At 38.5% G+C, this 17,563-nt stretch overlaps 1 protein-coding gene across 1 annotated transcript; it reads right to left on the minus strand.

The window, feature by feature from the left end:
- Window positions 1–6,095: 6,095 nt before the first annotated feature.
- LOC122684419 (olfactory receptor 5W2-like) lies at window positions 6,096–7,034 on the minus strand. Its single transcript, XM_043888514.1, has one exon. It carries the CDS (start codon window positions 7,032–7,034, stop codon window positions 6,096–6,098), a length of 939 nt encoding a protein of 312 aa, XP_043744449.1.
- Between the last annotated feature and the right edge of the window lie 10,529 nt (window positions 7,035–17,563).

The raw sequence follows: 17,563 nt of genomic DNA on the forward strand, positions 1-17,563 counted from the left end.
GTATTGATAGTTGTTGATATCAATGCATTACCATAAGATAGGACAAACACTATAATATAAAAATCAGTTCAGCTTTAATTGATTTAATTTAATTCATCCATTCTTTAAAAATAAATGATATATAATTGTGCAATATTTTTTTTCAATTATTTTTATTAGTTGGAGGCTAATTACTTCACAACATTGCAGTGGGTTTTGTCATACATTGACATGAATCAGCCATGGAGTTACATGTATTCCCCATCCCGATCCCCCCTCCCACCTCCCTTCCCCCCACCTGATTCCCCTGGGTCCTCCCAGTGCACCTGGCCCGAGCACCTGTCTCATGCATCCCACCTGGGCCGGTGGTCTGTTTCACCATAGATAATATACCTGCTGTTCTCTCGAAAAATCCCACCCTCGCCTTCTCCCACAGAGTCCAAAAGTCTGTTCTGTACATCTGTGTCTCTTTTTCTGTTTTGCATATAGGGTTATCATTACCATCTTTCTAAATTCCATATATATGTGTTAGTATGCAAGTAAGCCAGAAAGATAAAGATAATTGTGCAATATTTAATTCTGATTCCTAAGCATAGTCCAGTAATGGTGAGCTTTGTTTTAAGGATTGCTGTTGTTGTTTAGTTGCAAAGTTTTGTCCTACTCTTTTGTGACCCCGTGGATTGTAGCCCACCAGGCTTCTCTGTCTTCGCAGTTTCCCAAGCAAGAATACTACATTGGGTTGCCATTTCCTTCTCCAGGGGATCTTCCTGACCCAGAGATCAAACCTAGGTCTTCTGCATTGTCAGGCAGATTCTTTAACACTATCATGTGTCAAACATTAAGTTTTTGTTTCTGCTATTGTTTCTGTTAGATATATTTTCAGAATTTAAAACCTGTATTACCCTAAGTATGTTTATCCTCAAAACATCAGTTTCTATGTGTAAAATAAGTGAGCTTCCCTAGTGGCTCAGAGAAGAAAAGTCTGCCTGCAATACAGGAGACCTAGGTTCGATCTCTAGGTTGGGAAGATCCCCTGGAGAAGGAAATAGCAGTATTCTTGCCTGGCCAAACCCATGGACCAAGGAGTCTGGCAGATTATAGTCCATGTGGTCTCAAAGAGTCAGACATAACTGAGCTGTGAGTAAAAAAAAAAAAAAAAAAAAGTAAGATAAGCACTTCAAGTTCTATAGCCTAGGATTAATGTAAGAACACTTACCAGATAATTATCTATTTCATTCACCTTCTTTCTACACTGTTGTCAGTATCAGTTCAATTTTCACTGGAAAAATCAATTTTAGCACTTAAGTATTTAAAAGGAAAAATTGATCCATTGTCTAATTTTTACAACACATTTGGGCAGGTCTTCTGTGTTCATAGAAGAAATCTGTGCCTTCCTTGGAAAGACTGAAGTTCCTTAGGGTAATGCAAAACATTTTATATGTTTCTTTGAAGCTTTTGAGATTAGCTTTGTAATCTCAGATCTCAGGATCACACACTCTGATATCCAAATCCCAATGAGAAAACTTACCTGAGCAATTAGAGTTCTACTGAAGAGTTGAGGAAACACAAAGGAAATGATGTAGTGTGTTTTTCTATATCTTAAGAATATCTCACACAAAAATATATTATGACTTTCAAAATGGTAGATTATTAGACATAAAACTGGAGGAAGATACTTACTATCTGATTTAACCTGTTCAAAGCCTGTTCAAAGCAATTTATCAGTTAATAGTCCTATGTGACAGAACAGTGGGACGAACTGAAATGAAGCCTAATGTACCTATACAGGCATTGAGAATTAGAAGGTTTTTAAGTAAACATTGTCAACTAGAAAATAACATAGTCACAACCTGAAGGTAGACTTTTTGATATTAGCTTTCTAATCTCAGATCTCAGGATCACACACTCTGATATCCAAATCCCAATGGGAACACTTACCTGAGCAATTAGAGTTTTACTGAGGAGTCAGGTAAACACAAAAGAAATGATGTAATGTGTTTTTCTATTTCTTAAGAACATCTCAAGCAAAAATATATTATGACTTTCAAAATGGTAGATTAATATACATAAAATTGATGGGAATGTTAAGGACTTGATGGAAATGTTAAGGACTCTAAGACCAGGAGGCAGCATCTCAGTAGTCATGAGAAAACCACTTCAAGGTGGCAGGAGGGGTAGTCAGGCTTTATACAAGTTTGCAACAAAGGGGACAGGGAATGTGAACATCAGAGATTATTGTGAGGTAGAGAAAATCAGATATCAAGTTAAGGAGTTTATCGTTCTTCTGCATACAGAAAAATGCAAGCCTCTGGGCTCACTGAATTCATTCCTTCCATATACACTTCAGCTCAGTTCAGTTCAGTAGCTCAGTCCTGTCCAGACCCCATGGACTGCAGCACTCCAGGCTTCCCTGCCCATCACCAACTCCCAGAGCTTGCTATCTGGGGCCAAATTCTGTCTCCTGATTGTTTGCATCCTTAATTCCTCATTCACCTTAAGGAGTGGCCGATGTGGCAGATGTCTGCTGCTTGCATTCCCTGAGCTCCTTAGTGAACACCTGTGGGGGTGGCAGCGTCAGCTGGCTCTCGGTTTTGGGAGCCCTCAGTCACATTTGGAGGCCAGAAATCACAGATGGCTGTGACATTTCTTGTTTATCAATATGACAGCAGGCATTTCATTTCACTGCATGTAGGTAGAAAGTCAATGATGAATGACATTGACTCCAATATGTGTTATCTGTGCATCATGTTCAATTGGAATTTTGGCTGTCCAAGGCCAGGATTGACCAAGAATTTTAACTCAATAAAAACACTTACTCTATGTAGGCATGCTAGCTGGTACTCTGGGTACAAAACAGACAAAGGGAGGATTAATTGAATCTATATGAAGAATTTGGCAAGCAGAGAAGAGTGAATGAGAGACAATACAGGAAAAAAATAAATAAATAAGAAATTGCGTGGAGATTGAAAAATTCATGGATTGATATAGAAGGATTTAAATGTGATTTAGAGCAACGATGCCTGTGTGTGTGTGGGGTGGGGGTGGCTCCTTGATGGTTTAATGGTAAAGAATCCGATTGCCAATACAGGAGCCACAGGAGACAAGGGTTCGATTCTTGGGTTGGGAAGATCCTCTGGAGGAGGAAATGGCAACCCACTCCGGTATCCAATGGACAGAGAAGCCTGGTGGGCTGTAGTCCATAGGATCACAAAGAATCAGACACAACTGAGTGAGCACACACATAGAGCAAAATGAAGCACAATAAAATTATAAGGGAATGAGAAATTCACATAAATTCCTACAATTTGCAGGTAAGAGAGTGGCCAGATTATTTATGTAAAGCCACTTAAAGAAATACAGAAGAACCTTTTTGTGTTTGCTTTTCAGACGAGTTGGAGGAGCAGTCAGTGTGCCCCCATTACTCCAGATGGGGTAGAGGGGAGCCTTGTACAGTGGACGGTGCCCTGTCTATAAAACCAAACCTCAGCTCACCCATGGCAGTGGAAACTACACTACAGAGTGGGTTCTGTCCACACAGATCAGTGGTGACATAGGCTTGGCAAATGCGGGCTTCCAGTGGGGAAGAAGGAAACGACAGCCTGAGGGTGATGAGAACCAAATGTTTTGTCTTAAACAGCAGAAAATGGTGTTAGGAATGCAAGTGTGTGCTTAATTAATTGTTTTTCTCCTGCACTGGCAGGTAGAGATTCTTTACCTCCTTAGTCACACCAGTATACATATATATACGTATACATATAGGCTTAGCAGGAAACACTGGTTTAATCCCTGCATCAGAAAGATCTCCTGAAGAAGGAAACGGCAGCCCATTCCAGTATCCTTGCCTGGGAAATCCCATGGACAAAAACACATGGCTATAGTCCATAGGGCCACGAAAGAGTCACACATGATTTAGTGATTACATAACAGCAAACATATACAAAAAAAGTGATATGAATCACTTTGCTGTATACCTGAAACTAATAGAGCATTATAGCTATATTTCAATAAAAATAAAAAGATTTCCAAGAACCTAAAATTGTGTTTTATTTTTACAGCTGGATTAATTGCTAACTGGATACCAGGAAAACAGAACATTACAATTGTGTTCAGAATATTATTCCAATTTATTTATTTCATGGTGATATAGAGAGACTGTATAAATCATGACACATGAATGTTAATATACCTACGACTTCATTCTCTCCTGCCTGCATCTACCCCCCACCACAAGGGACATACATTTTAACAACTCTTCCTTTACAATTTAAATTACATCAACAGAACATTCAGTTTCTTTCTTTCTTTCTTTTATTATTTTTTATTTATATATATATTCATATATATATTTACATTTATTTATTTATTTATTATTTATTATTTTTATTTTATTTAACTAGCGTAATGCTATGAACCCACTGGGGAGATAAAGTTGTCCACTGAAAAAAGGCACAAACTAAAAGTTGAGAGTTAAATTTTATTTGGCAGATATTCTGAGGGCTTCAAGCCTGGGACACAGCATCACAGTGCTAAGAAACCGTTCTGCAGAGGCAAATTCTGAAGAAGCAAGGGGGAGCCAGGAGAGATAGAAGATTTTGCAACAAAAGATCAGATAATCAGAACACCAAAATATTATTGTTAATAAAAGAAAACCAGATAAACTAAAGAATTTAGCACTTTTTCTGTTTATGGGAAGGTGCAACAGTTTGGACTCACTGACATTATTCCTTTGACATGCACCTTAGATATCTTGAGAGTCCCTTGGACTGCAAGGAGATCCAACCGGTCCATTCTAAAGGAAATCAGTCCTGAATATTCATTGGAAGGACTGATGTTGAAGCTGAAACTCCCATACTTTGGCCACCTGATGCGAAGGACTCACTCATTGGAAAAGACCATGATGCTGGGAAAGATTGAAGGCAGGAGGAGAAGGGGACAACAGAGGATGACATAGTTAGATGGCATCACCGACTCAATGGACATGAGTTTCAGTAAGCTCCAGGAGTTGGTGATGGACAGGGAGGCCTGGCATGCTGCAGTCGGTCGAAAAGAGTTGGACACGACTGAGCGACTGAACTGAACTGAACTGAACTGATCTTAGCTATCTGGGGTCAGCCTATCTTGAGAAAGCCTATTCTGTGCTTTCTCATCCTGAGTGTCCTCAGGGCTCACTGACCAGGCAGCTGTGTTATGACAGCTTCATGATTGCAACCTCCTTTGTTTACTGATGTGGCAGGAAGTAGTTTTCATTAACAAAGTCCTCTCCAGTGACTTCTAGAAAATCAGGGTATGTTTGATGATAATAACTGAAGCAGAAGAGAAACTGAGCAGATTTCTACATCAAATAATTCCTATCCCAGATTCTCATTTTTGATTAAGGCAAAAGAAAACAAATGCAGATGGATTTCACCTAAAGTGAACACACTAGAATGAAATTAAGGAAATGATGATTTTTTTAAATAAATTTACAAAGTTTCAATTTTCTATTAGTTTTTCAGGCTAATTCATTCATCTATTCAATAAATATTTGTGAATTGCATCCCGAGGCTAAGCATTGTAAATGAGTAGGCAACAGTGAATTAGACAGGAAGGACCAAATTTTTATGGAATATTTAGTCAAGGAAGAGAGATTTCTCATTCCATCTTACTTACAAATTATTTGCTTCTAAGTGTTATGATGGAGCTTTGTTAGGGTGATACAAACACATTAAAGGATAAAAATAAACCTAATTTGACCCATTAACACTCCTATCCAGCTCAGCAAGATGATTAAGCCTATTGTTAAAAATAAATAAATAAATAGGAACCTTTAGGAAGGTAAGTCAAATTAACATGGGTGAGGGGTTGCTCTGTGCATGACATCTTAATGAGACTTCTCCAAGAAAAGAAAAAAGAGGTGTAAAAAAATCCTCTCTGCAAAACAGAAAAGTGATCCTATTACTACTCTTCCTTAGTTTGGAGAGTTTAGTGTAATGACTGTTCCCTAAACTGATTTAGGTGACAATGTAAGTAGTGGAAAATATTCAGAAGCTGTACTAGAAAGACTATAAGAATCTATGTCAAAGTTCCTGTTCTTCTTCTCTTAGAATCTTTAAATATTTTCAGATGAAAGTACTGTATCAGCCAGAACATAATTTAGTGTTGATTGCTTTTTTTAGGGCACCTTTTACATTCTTATTTCTTAAGCTGTAGATCAGTGGGTTTAACATGGGGATGACAACTGTGTAAAAGACAGAGGCCGTTTTGTCTGTGTCCATGGAGTAAATGGAGCTGGGTCTGAAATACATGAACAGGAGTGTGCCATGAAATATAGCCACAGCGGTTAAGTGGGAGGCACATGTAGAGAAGGCTTTGTGTCTTCCCTCTGTTGAGTTCATCCTAAGGATGGTTGTTATGATGTAACTGTAGGAGAGGAGGACAGTGATAATGCTGGTTCCCACAACACAGCCAATAAAAGTGAACATCACAATCTCATTGATGGATGTATCTGAGGAGGAGAGGGCTAGTAATGGTGGGATGTCACAGAAAAAGTGATTGATGATATTGGAATTGCAGAATGACAACCGAAATGTACAACAGGTGTGGACTGCCGAATCAACCAGGCCTACAATGTAGGCAATAACCACAAGCTGGGTACAGATTCCCCTGGACATGGCAATTGTATAAAGAAGTGGATTGCAAATGGCTATATAACGGTCATAAGCCATGACAGCCAACATGAGACATTCCACATCTGCAAAGGCTCCAAAAAAGTACATCTGGATGGCACATACATCATATGGAATCCTTTTTTGCTCAGATAAGAAATCAGCCAGCATCTTGGGAGAGATAGTAGAAGAATAGCAGATGTCACAGAAGGACAGATTGCTCAGGAAATAATACATGGGTGTGTGCAGTCTGGGGTCCACCTTGATCAGCAGGATCATCCCGACATTGGCAACCACAGTCACACCATAAACCAGCAGGAAGAACAGGAAGAGCCCCTGCTGCACATCTTGTCTACTGGAAAGTCCTAAGAATATGAAGTCAGTAAACACAGTGCAGTTCTCAGCAGTCATCCCTCACACATGAAAATTCCTGGTTATGAAAAAGGAAATGGAAGTGGAGGGTTAATATCATCTTACTGTCTTAATTGCTAAATTGCTATTTGTTTATATATTTCAGTAATTAAAAGAAGAGATAAATAATGCTAAGATGCCTTGAAGTTAAATTGACCCTTGGGGAAATATTTCCAATTTGATATAACTGATAAAATGATAATAATAATGATACAGTTATAGTGTTTGCAGCACAAATTCATCTAAGCTAAATCAGGCTATTTCCACATCAATTTGTATAGCATTTATGGCCATTTTTGCTACTTCAATCTAATATTAAGAACTTTATGTCCTCAGATTGAAGGCAAGATTCTCACAATTAGTTGGTCCAGGTAACCCAAGTCTTTTGACAAGATCTCTGCTTTGCTTTGTTTCAATGGTGTATGGATGTTGTCATATCCTGTAATAGAGAAATATAGTTAATGAGTGATGTAGATAATGAATATATTGCTTCGCAATTTCTTCATCTGCCATGAGTGTGGAACAGAAAGAGCTGTGCAAGTTTCTGAACATAACAAGAACTAATTACTAATTTCCCCATTAAACTCTCAGGTCTGTTCAACTTTAGTATATGAGAGATAGATAGTTTGTGAAGACCCACTGGAGCAGAAAGGTGATAGCTTTTGGATAAGAGGGTGGAAGGGTGCCTATGTATTAAATGTTAGAGTGGAGAGGCAGTCATATTCCAGGACTGATATTCTCACCTCTGAGAGCTGCTGTTACATAGGGGGGATGATGAAGAACGTCTGGGACCCACTTGTAGAGATGCTGATAGCACAGATGACAGAAAGGCAGTGTGGTTTACTGTGTGGATCCTTCTGCCCTAGTCTATTCTACTTAACATGATATTCAACACAAGATCAGTTACGTAAGACACATGATACATATACTTATATGTTCACAGTCCCAGAATCCCAGAGACAACCATGCATGAACTGTGTCGCCATCCCAGTCTCTAAAAATTTTGATAGTTTCATTCTTTTAATTGATCCATATTTCTCTTGAATATCTCTGAGGCCAGTCATCCTTGATTTAGGAGTCACTTGTCTTGGGGGGGAGGGGATTGAATTTTATATCCTCTTGTAATACTTTACCCAAACCAACTGTGTGATACACCATGTCATACCCAACCTCTTACATTCTGTGAGAATGTAAGAAAAGTGGAGTTGAACGTAGGGCTTCCCAGGTGGCTCAGTGACATAGAATCTGCCTGCCAGTGCAGGAGATGCAGAAGACATGAGTTTGATCCCTGGGTCAGGCAGATCCCCTGGAGGAGGAAATGGCAACTCACTCCAGTATTCTTGTCTGGGAAATCCGATGGACAGAGGAACCTGGCAGGCTAGAGTCCATGGGATCGCAAAAGAGTTGGACTATGTATATGTATCTGTGTATATCTGAAAAAATGATACTTTCAAATTGTGGTGCTGGAGAAGACTCTTGAGAGTCCCTTGGACTGCAATGAGATCAAACCAGTTAATCCTAAAGGAAATCAACCCTCAATATTTTCTGGAAGGGCTGAAGCTGAAGCTACAATACTTTGGCCACTTGGTGCACAGAACCAACTCGTTGGGAAAAAACCCAACACATTGGAAAAGACCCCGATGCTGGGAAAAATAAGTTAGGAAAAAGGAGAAAGGTCCAGCAGAGGATGAAGTGGTTAGCATCACCAACACAAGTTGGTGCAAATAAATTTGAGCAAACTCAAGGAGACAATGAAGGGCTGGGAAGCCTGGTGTGGTACAATCCATGGGTTTGCAGAGTCAGATATGACTTATCACACTAAACAGCAATAATAAATACATTGATTTGAAATAAACAGACTGGGAAAAGTAAGTAAAATAAAATTTTGTATATATTTCATATTTCCCTTTGTTTATATAATATGTTTTCTTTCAAAAAAGGCTTAAAAACCTAAAGAAATCTCAAACACATATCAGAGAAACAAGAAAGATATCAGTACCTCTGCCAGAACTCCTGACTTGCTTGTTGCATGCAGTTCTATCTGCTGGAGGATTCAGGATTGTCTCCTGCCTGACCTAGATCATATAACCATCTCTATGTCTGGTCCCTGGGGGGTGAACGCTTGGTCTCTCAGGAATAATTAACAGACATCAAGATGTAGTTTATCATCTGGCAGTTCATACAAGTAAGATGATTGTAAATGGAATACTGATTAAAGTTAAATGATAACAATCAACAAGCATTCCTTATTTCCAGTCCACAAATCCCTATTCAAGCACTTTATTTCCATTTGATAAATTACAAAACAAATGCACAACCATTCACTCTTACATAATTACACAAACACACAGGCATCCCATTAAATACATCCACAAAGTAAAGATTTTGTAAAAACAGCAAAAATTGGAACATATTTACACTATCTACAGATAACTAGATTTTGTTTTCTACACTACTTGGCTTTTAATTTTTAAGTAAAAATGATGTTACAATGAATTATATAATGAATTATACATATACATATATATAACACCACTTAGTGTATATTCAATCATTAATACCATAAAATCTGTGATGTGAGACAATTAAATATATATAGTTTATCATCTTTCTGCATTTTCATATTGTGTGGATCACAGCAAACTGTGGAAAATCCTTAAAGAGACAGGAATACCAGACCACATTACCTGCCTCAAAGGAAACTGTATGCATGTCAATAAGCAACAGCTAGAACCAAACGTGGAGCAACAGACTAGTTCAAAATTGGGAAAGGAGTTATGTCAAGGCTGTATATTATCACTCTGCTTATTAAACTTATGTACAGAGTACCTCATGTGAAATGCTGGGCTGGATGAAGCACAAGCTGGAATCAAGATTTCTGGTAGAAATATAAACAACCTTAGATATGCAGATGACCCCATCCTTATGGCAGAAAGTGAAGAGGAACTAAAGGGCCTTTTGATGAAGGTGAAAGATCAAAGGGAAAAAGCTGATTTTCAACTTAATATTCAAAACAGTAAGATCATGGCATACAGTCCCATAATTTCATGGCAAATAGATGGGGAAACAATGGAAAAAGTGACAGACTTTATTTTCTTGGGCTCCAAAATCACTGCAGGTGGTGACTGTAGCCATGAAATGAAAAGATGCTTTCTCCTTGGGAGAAAAGATATGACCAACCTAGGCAAAATATTAAAAAGCAGAGACATCACTTTGCTGACAAATGTCAGTATAGACAAAGCTATAGTTTTCCCAATAGTTATATATGGATGTGAGAGTTGGACCATAAAGAAAGCTGAGCATCAAAGAATTGATGCTTTTGAACTGTGATGTTGAAGACTCTTGAGAGTCCTTTGGACAGCAAGGAAATCAATCAGTCCATCCTAAAGGAAATCAGTCCTGAATATTCATTGAAAGGATTGATGCTGAGCCTGAAGCTCCAATATTTTGGCCACCTGATGGGAAGAGATGACTCATTAGAAATGACCCTGATGCTGAGAAAGATTGAAAGCAGGAGGGGAAGGGGATGACAGAGGATGAGATGATTGGATGGCATCACCGATTCAATGGACATGAGTTTGAGCAAACCCCAGGAGATGGTGAAGGACAGGGAAGCCTGGCATGCTGCAGCCCATGGGGTTACAAAGAGTTGGACATGACTTAGCAACTGAACAACAACAACATAGTTTATCAATGTTGGGTATTTTTTATTTTATTTTTTCATTTATTTATATTTATTTATTTATTTTTCCCAATTATTTTTATTAGTTGGAGGCTAATTACTTTACAATATTGTAGTGGTTTTTGCCATACATTGACATGAATCAGCCATGGGTGTACATGTGTTCCCCATCCTGAACCCCCCTCCCACCTCCCTCCCCATCCCATCCCTCTGGGTCTTCCCAGTGCACCAGCCCCGAGCACTTGTCTCATGCATCCAACCTGGACTGGCAATCTGTTTCACACTTAATAATATACATGTTTCGATGCTGTTCTCTCAGATCATCCCACCCTCGCCTTCTCCCACAGAGTCCAAAAATCTGTTCTATACATCTGTGTCTCTTTTTCTGTCTTGCATAGAAGGTTATCGTTACCATCTTTCTAAATTCCATATATGTGCGTTAGTATACTGTATTGGTGTTTATCTTTCTGGCTTACTTCACTCTATATAATGGGCTCCAGTTTCATCCATCTCATTAGAACTGATTCAAATGTATTCTTTTTAATGGTTGAGTAATATTCCATTGTGTATATGTACCACAGCTTTCTTATCCATTCTTCTGAAGATGGGCATCTAGGTTGCTTCCATGTCCTGGCTATTATAAACAGTGCTGTGATGAACATTGGGGTGCACTTGTCTCTTTCAAATCTGGTTTCCTCGGTGTGTATACCCAGGAGTGGAATTGCTGGGTCATATGACAGTCCTATTTTCATTTTTTTAAAGGAATCTCCACACTGTTCTCCATAGTGGCTGTACTAGTTTGCATTCCCACCAGCAGTGTAAGAGGGTTCCCATTTCTTCACACCCTCTCCAGCATTTATTGCTTGTAGACTTTTGGATAGCAGCCATTCAAAGTCAGATATTTTTTAAAACAAATTCTGTGTGGGAGCTTCCCTGGGGGTCCAGTAGTTAAGACTCTGCAGTTCCAACACAGAGGGTGAGGGTTTCAGTTGGCTCCCTGAGTGTGGGTTAAAATCCCACATACCATATGGCAGGCCAATAAATAAATAAATAAAATTAAAATTATAAAAATAAATAAATTCTATAAATGATGTTTAGGGCAACGAATATTAAAATGACTTAAAACTTGCAATTTTTTCTTTTTCACCTATACTCATTTTATATTATCTAATTTTCACTGCATGTTATTATAGATTTGACATATTACCACATATGTCATGACCTAATAGTCTCATAATGTGAAACAGAAATTGAAGCCCAGAGGGAATAATATCCTGAAATTCTGTAGACATTGTTTCTTTACTTCCATAGAAATATCTCAAAAATAGATTCCTGAATACAGCATAATGAAACAAATTTGTCTTCAATGCATGAGACAGGGTGCTCGGGGCTGGTGCACTAGGATGACCCAGAGGGATGGGATGGGGAGGGAGGTGGGAGGGGGGTTCAGGATGGGGAACACATGTACACCCATGGCGGATTCAAGTCAATGTATGGCAAAACCAATACAATGTTGTAAAGAAAATAAGTAAATAAAACTGAAAAAAACAAAAAACGACAGAAAACCAAAACAAAAACATAGCCCTGACCAACACCCTGACCACAGAGTTGTGAAACCCTGAGCAGAAAACGCAGTTAAACTGTGCCTGAACTCTCAACCATAGAAACCGTGAGATAACAAATGGGTATTGTTTTATGCTGATAATTATATATATGTATACACACACACATAACTCCAAGTAGTCTCGCAGATATTATGGGTTTTTTATGTTAAAGTGGCACTTGAAAACTCAAAAAACAATGACATATGGCTCCTAGATTTCTGAGAGGACAGATGGATCATACAAGTCCCATTTCTAAACCAAGGAGGGATCTAGCCGTGACCGAGAGCAGAGGAGGGCAACTAGGAAGCGCTGTCACACTGGGAGGGCGTCTGTTTTAGTTATATCACATGGACTCGAACATAATCAATGTTGGAGTGAAGAGAAAGTGATGTGGGGGACCACTTGGTTGCAGTTTCAGGAAGGAATAAGAAGTAAAGAAAGCGGTGTCCCTTGACATTGTACAACCTGACAGTTTTGAGGAGGTGATCTCTGCATTATCCATCTATTGCAATATTCTATCACACGTGTGAGTCATTACTGTATACTTGTGAGCACAGGTCGCTATTTGTTCTTTAGACACTTATAGTTGATAAATATTCTCCCCAAATGTACTATAATCATGTGTATTCCCTCTACAATTTCAGTCTTAATGCAATTAATTTAATTTCCACAGATGTGTAAATGCAAATGTGAACAAACAAAAAAAGATGTGCAAGTCATGTACCAGTTTATGCATTCCAGTAATTCAGTAAGTTTCATATTTATTCTGAATCCTCAGTTCAGTTCAGTTCAGTCGCTCAGTCGTGTCTGGCTCTGCGACCCCATGAACCGCAGCACGCCAGGCCTCCCTGTCCATCACCAACTCCTAGAGTCCACCCAAACCTCTGTCCATTGAGTCGGTGATGCCATCCAACCATCTCATCCTCTGTCGTCCCCTTCTCCTCCTGCCCTCAATCAAAAAGACCTCAGGGTCATTTCCAATGAGTCAGTTCTTCGCATGATGTGGCCAAAATATTGAAGTTTCAGCTTCAACATCATCCCTTCCAATGAATACCCAGGACTGATCTCCTTTAGGATAGTCTGGTTGGATCTCCTTGCAGTCCAACAGACTCTCAAGAGTCTTCTCCAACCCCACAGTTCAAAAACATCAATTTTTGGCACTCAGCTTTCTTTATAGTCCACTCTCACATCCATACATGACCACTGGAAAAACCATAGCCTTGACTAGACAGACCTTTGTTGGCAAAGTAATGTTTCTGCTTTTTAATAAGCTGTCTAGGTTGGTCATAACATTCCTTCCAATGAATAAGTGTCTTTTAATTTCATGGCTGCAATCACCATCTGCAGTGATTTTGGAGCCCAGAAAAATAAAGTCAGCCACTGTTTCCACTGTTTCCCCATCTATTTGCCATGAAGTGATGGAACTGGATACCATGATCTGAGTTTTCTGAATGTTCTGAATCCTAACTTGGAATAAATACAAAACAAATGATTTTCAGTTATCTCTGTTTATGTCTTCATATTATTTACTGTTATAGTATTCCCCATTGGTGTTTATAAAGCTAGAATATTCTTCAGACAAAATTCAATTAAATTAATAATTTTCATAAAAGAGATTTCTGTTACTATCATTAATGCCCTTCATTAATGTATTTCTCTTCTTTATGTGATGACCTCAATAAGAAAATATCAAATGTACTTCTGTGGCAGATATCAGCAAGAAAAATCCCAAAAACCCTCTGTATTTGCTAAAAGTATTTCAGCATGTTTGTACAGGAAAATGATATGTTTGTGGTCATTAAGAATTTATTTCCATTCTCTATTTCTCTGGTGTGTACTTGGAGGGAGGGAAGTCAACCATCGTCACCATAATCTGTTTTCTTTCCAGACATATTTTTCTCAGATGCTTCTCTTTCTCTAAAAATACCACATTCCCTCAGGTTACACTGTTTAGACAGAACTCCATCTTATCTTCATAAACCTGACTGCCCATCTGGGCCATGATTACTAATTCTTCCTAAACCTGTAACATGGATAGCAGTATGCTACTGACAATTGAATAACCTAAATTGCTTCCCCAAAGGTTTAGACATTAATAGAGAATATCTTTTTGAATCATGAGGGCATGGAGAGAGGGACTGGAGGTCGAATATAAAATGCAAGACTTTGAAGACAAAAGATTGAGATAAAAATCTGTATCTAAACAAACTTCCTTGATGCCAATGATGTCCCTAAACATAATACTGCATAGGTATCTATCTACTTAAAATTTTAAAATAAAACTTAGATTTAGTAAATATTCATATGGTTTTCTATAAAGTATGTCAATTCACACCTCCACTATGACTATTGCACTCATAACTCTCTTTTGACCAGTGGAAAATGAGGCCCATGGTATAAGTGATTTGTAGAAGGTGACAGTTACTGTGAGTTGAGTATTCTTACAGACACAATGTTGTTGAAACTGCTTCTCTAGTTCATAGTTTATTTCTAGAGAGGTTTTCAAGCTAAGCTAAATTTGCTGCCTCTGAAGAAGAAGCCACATACTTATCAATGATAGCTATTACGCTTTGATTCAACAAACTCTGCTAACCAACCTTTCACTAGTATGAGCTCATGGCTTCTATCATTCTGTATATGACCTAACTACCATCCCTGGTTATGCTTATTTGTGGTGATACCAATTGAAGAGTAGAAATAAGGAACTGTGAAAAAAAGAACTGACCTAAGTTACAATCTCATTATGCATGGTTACTGAAGGAGGCCATGTAATGGGAGTCAGAGGTGGTAAATTAAGCCTACAGTTGTTGGGATGATACCTTGATGAGAGGCTGACAAATGACTCAGAGAGGAAATAGGACTGGGCAATATAAAGAAAGTATTAAACTCAAAGTTGAGGTTGAGTAGTCAGGGAGATGGTGAACTAGCAAGAGAGAAGAAAGACTTCAGTAGTGAAAATGTATGCTGTGTTATAAATTACATGAGAGTTGCATTTATTGCAGTGGAAACTATCTTTAACAGTAGTTTTTTCAGAGGAGGTGATAAGTTAGAAGGTTGGAATCAACATAAACACACTACTATGTTTAAAATTGATAATCAAAAAGGTCTTACTCTATAGCATAGGGAACTCAATACTCTGTAATAACCTATATGGGATAATAATCTGAAAAAGAACAGATACATGGACTTGTATTACAAATCACTTTGCTGTACGACTGAAACTAAGACAAAATTGTTAATCAACTCTAACCCAAAATAAAATAGAAATTAAAAGGTAGAATTCTTGCCCTAAAACTTATTGGCTCTTGGGTGGTGGTTGGTGAAATGTTGTGAAGTAATTAGCCTCCAACTAATAAAAAAAAAAAAAGAAAGAAAGAAAGCCTTACCAAGTACAAAAAAAAAAAAAAAAGGTAGAATTCTGTCAATTACAGATCATTGTGAAGGTAAGGTGTGGGCAATGCTTGCTTCCGGTGGGGAAGAATGGAATGGTAGCCTGAAGGTGATGAGAATCAAGTGTCTTGTCCTAAATATGGAACAGGAAATGTCCTAAGTGCACGAGTTCATCACAAAAGATAGATATTGTTTCCTTTACAGTTAAATGTGCCATTTCAACTATGGCCCTTGGGACAGGGCCAGGGAATTACATAAGAAAAGTACTCTGGGATTAATTAGCCAAATTACCTCTCGGCAAGGTGCAAGCAGGGAATTGCATCATTAGGGTTGTTTCAGGCATTTGGACTGATTTGGGAATGGTGTGTCCAATATAGATAGATCACTGTGAAGTAACCTCTGCTCATCTCAGACAATGAATGAATACAGGGTCTGGAAAAACCAGTCCTAAGGGCAAAGAACTCCAAACATAATGTGATGATGGGATGTGTAGTGAGATCTGAAACATTGGATGACCTGCCTCTGAAGTGGATAAAGATGGATCCCGAAGATGCCCCTCATGACCTGGTGTTGTGAATGATACCATCTCTTTTCAGGGCTCGTCCCTGAGGGATTTATTAACCTTTATATGATTGTGCAACCTTATGTAAAACAGATAGTGAGTGGCAGCCTGCCATACAGCACAGGGGGCTCAACGTGGTACCTGCAGTGGCCTAGAGGGGCACAGTGCCAGAGCGGAGGGTGAGGCAGGGGGGCATATGCACACACATGGGTGATTTGTTTAATGCACAGCAGAGCTAACACAACATTGTAAAGCAACTGTACCCTACTTTAAAAAATTCCAGATTGAATACTCACCTCTCTCACATCTTTATCATTATGTTAAAACAAAAATTAGCATAAAAATGCAAAAAACCCTGATTCCCTTATCATGTGTAAAGGCATTAATACAGTGTCATTAGATAAAAAGCTAAAGGAACAAAGCAAAGTCTATCTTTTTTTTCCCTTAAACATACAGTGTGTAGATGGTAAAGAAATCATCTGAAATGAAGACTAGGGTTCAGTCCCTGGTTAGAAAGATCTCCTGAAGAAGGAAATCCAGTATTTTATCCTGGAGAATTACATCGACAGAAGAAGCCGTGGGCTATAGCCCATGGGCTCAGCAAAAGTCAGACACTACTGAGTGACTAAGCACATCAACACCTTATATGTAAATAATGGCCAGAGAATCCAATTTTACATAACACAAATTATTGTTCATAGGCATGACTATCTTTAATAGGTTTTTAACAAAGTACATTGAATGTGGAAAGGATTTGGACAATAATTAAGAGGAACTGATATATAAAATATACTGAGAAAAAAAATCCATTATTTGAGGTTATAAAAGAAAATATGTGGGTCACGGAGAAAGCAAGGGAATTTCCAAAAAACATCTGCTTCTGCTTCACTGGCTGTGCTATGGTCTTTGACTGTGTGGATCACAAAAATCTGTGGAAAAATCTTAGAAGTGATGGTGTTTTGCCAAAAGCTTTCACTTCTGTCTCAGGTTCAAAGGATTTGTTAACAAAGCAAGCCACTTGTTATATACAAATAAATAATGCAGATATTTATTAGAGAATTATCTAGCTTACTTTCAAGACACTAACATTAAAAGAAAAGAGAAATAGAACGAGCAGAGACTACATCACCAAACTGGGTTTTGACCAACATCCAGACTTACACAGGGCTGGGAAGTCCCATGTCACAGCACATCTGGAGTCCCAACTGGGAAAAGTCCCCAGGCAGCACCTCCGCTCTGCTCTGTGGGTGAGAATTCAAAGACTGTCCTTCTGGTTTTGATTTATAATCCC

Source organism: Cervus elaphus, chromosome 26 (genome assembly GCF_910594005.1).
Source record: "Cervus elaphus chromosome 26, mCerEla1.1, whole genome shotgun sequence".
Taxonomy (NCBI): Eukaryota; Metazoa; Chordata; class Mammalia; order Artiodactyla; family Cervidae; genus Cervus; species Cervus elaphus.

Coding starts and splice junctions, on each gene's coding strand:
- LOC122684419 (XM_043888514.1), bottom strand. CDS start 7,034: ATGACTGCTGAGAACTGCACTGTGTTTACTGACTTCATATTCTTAGGA.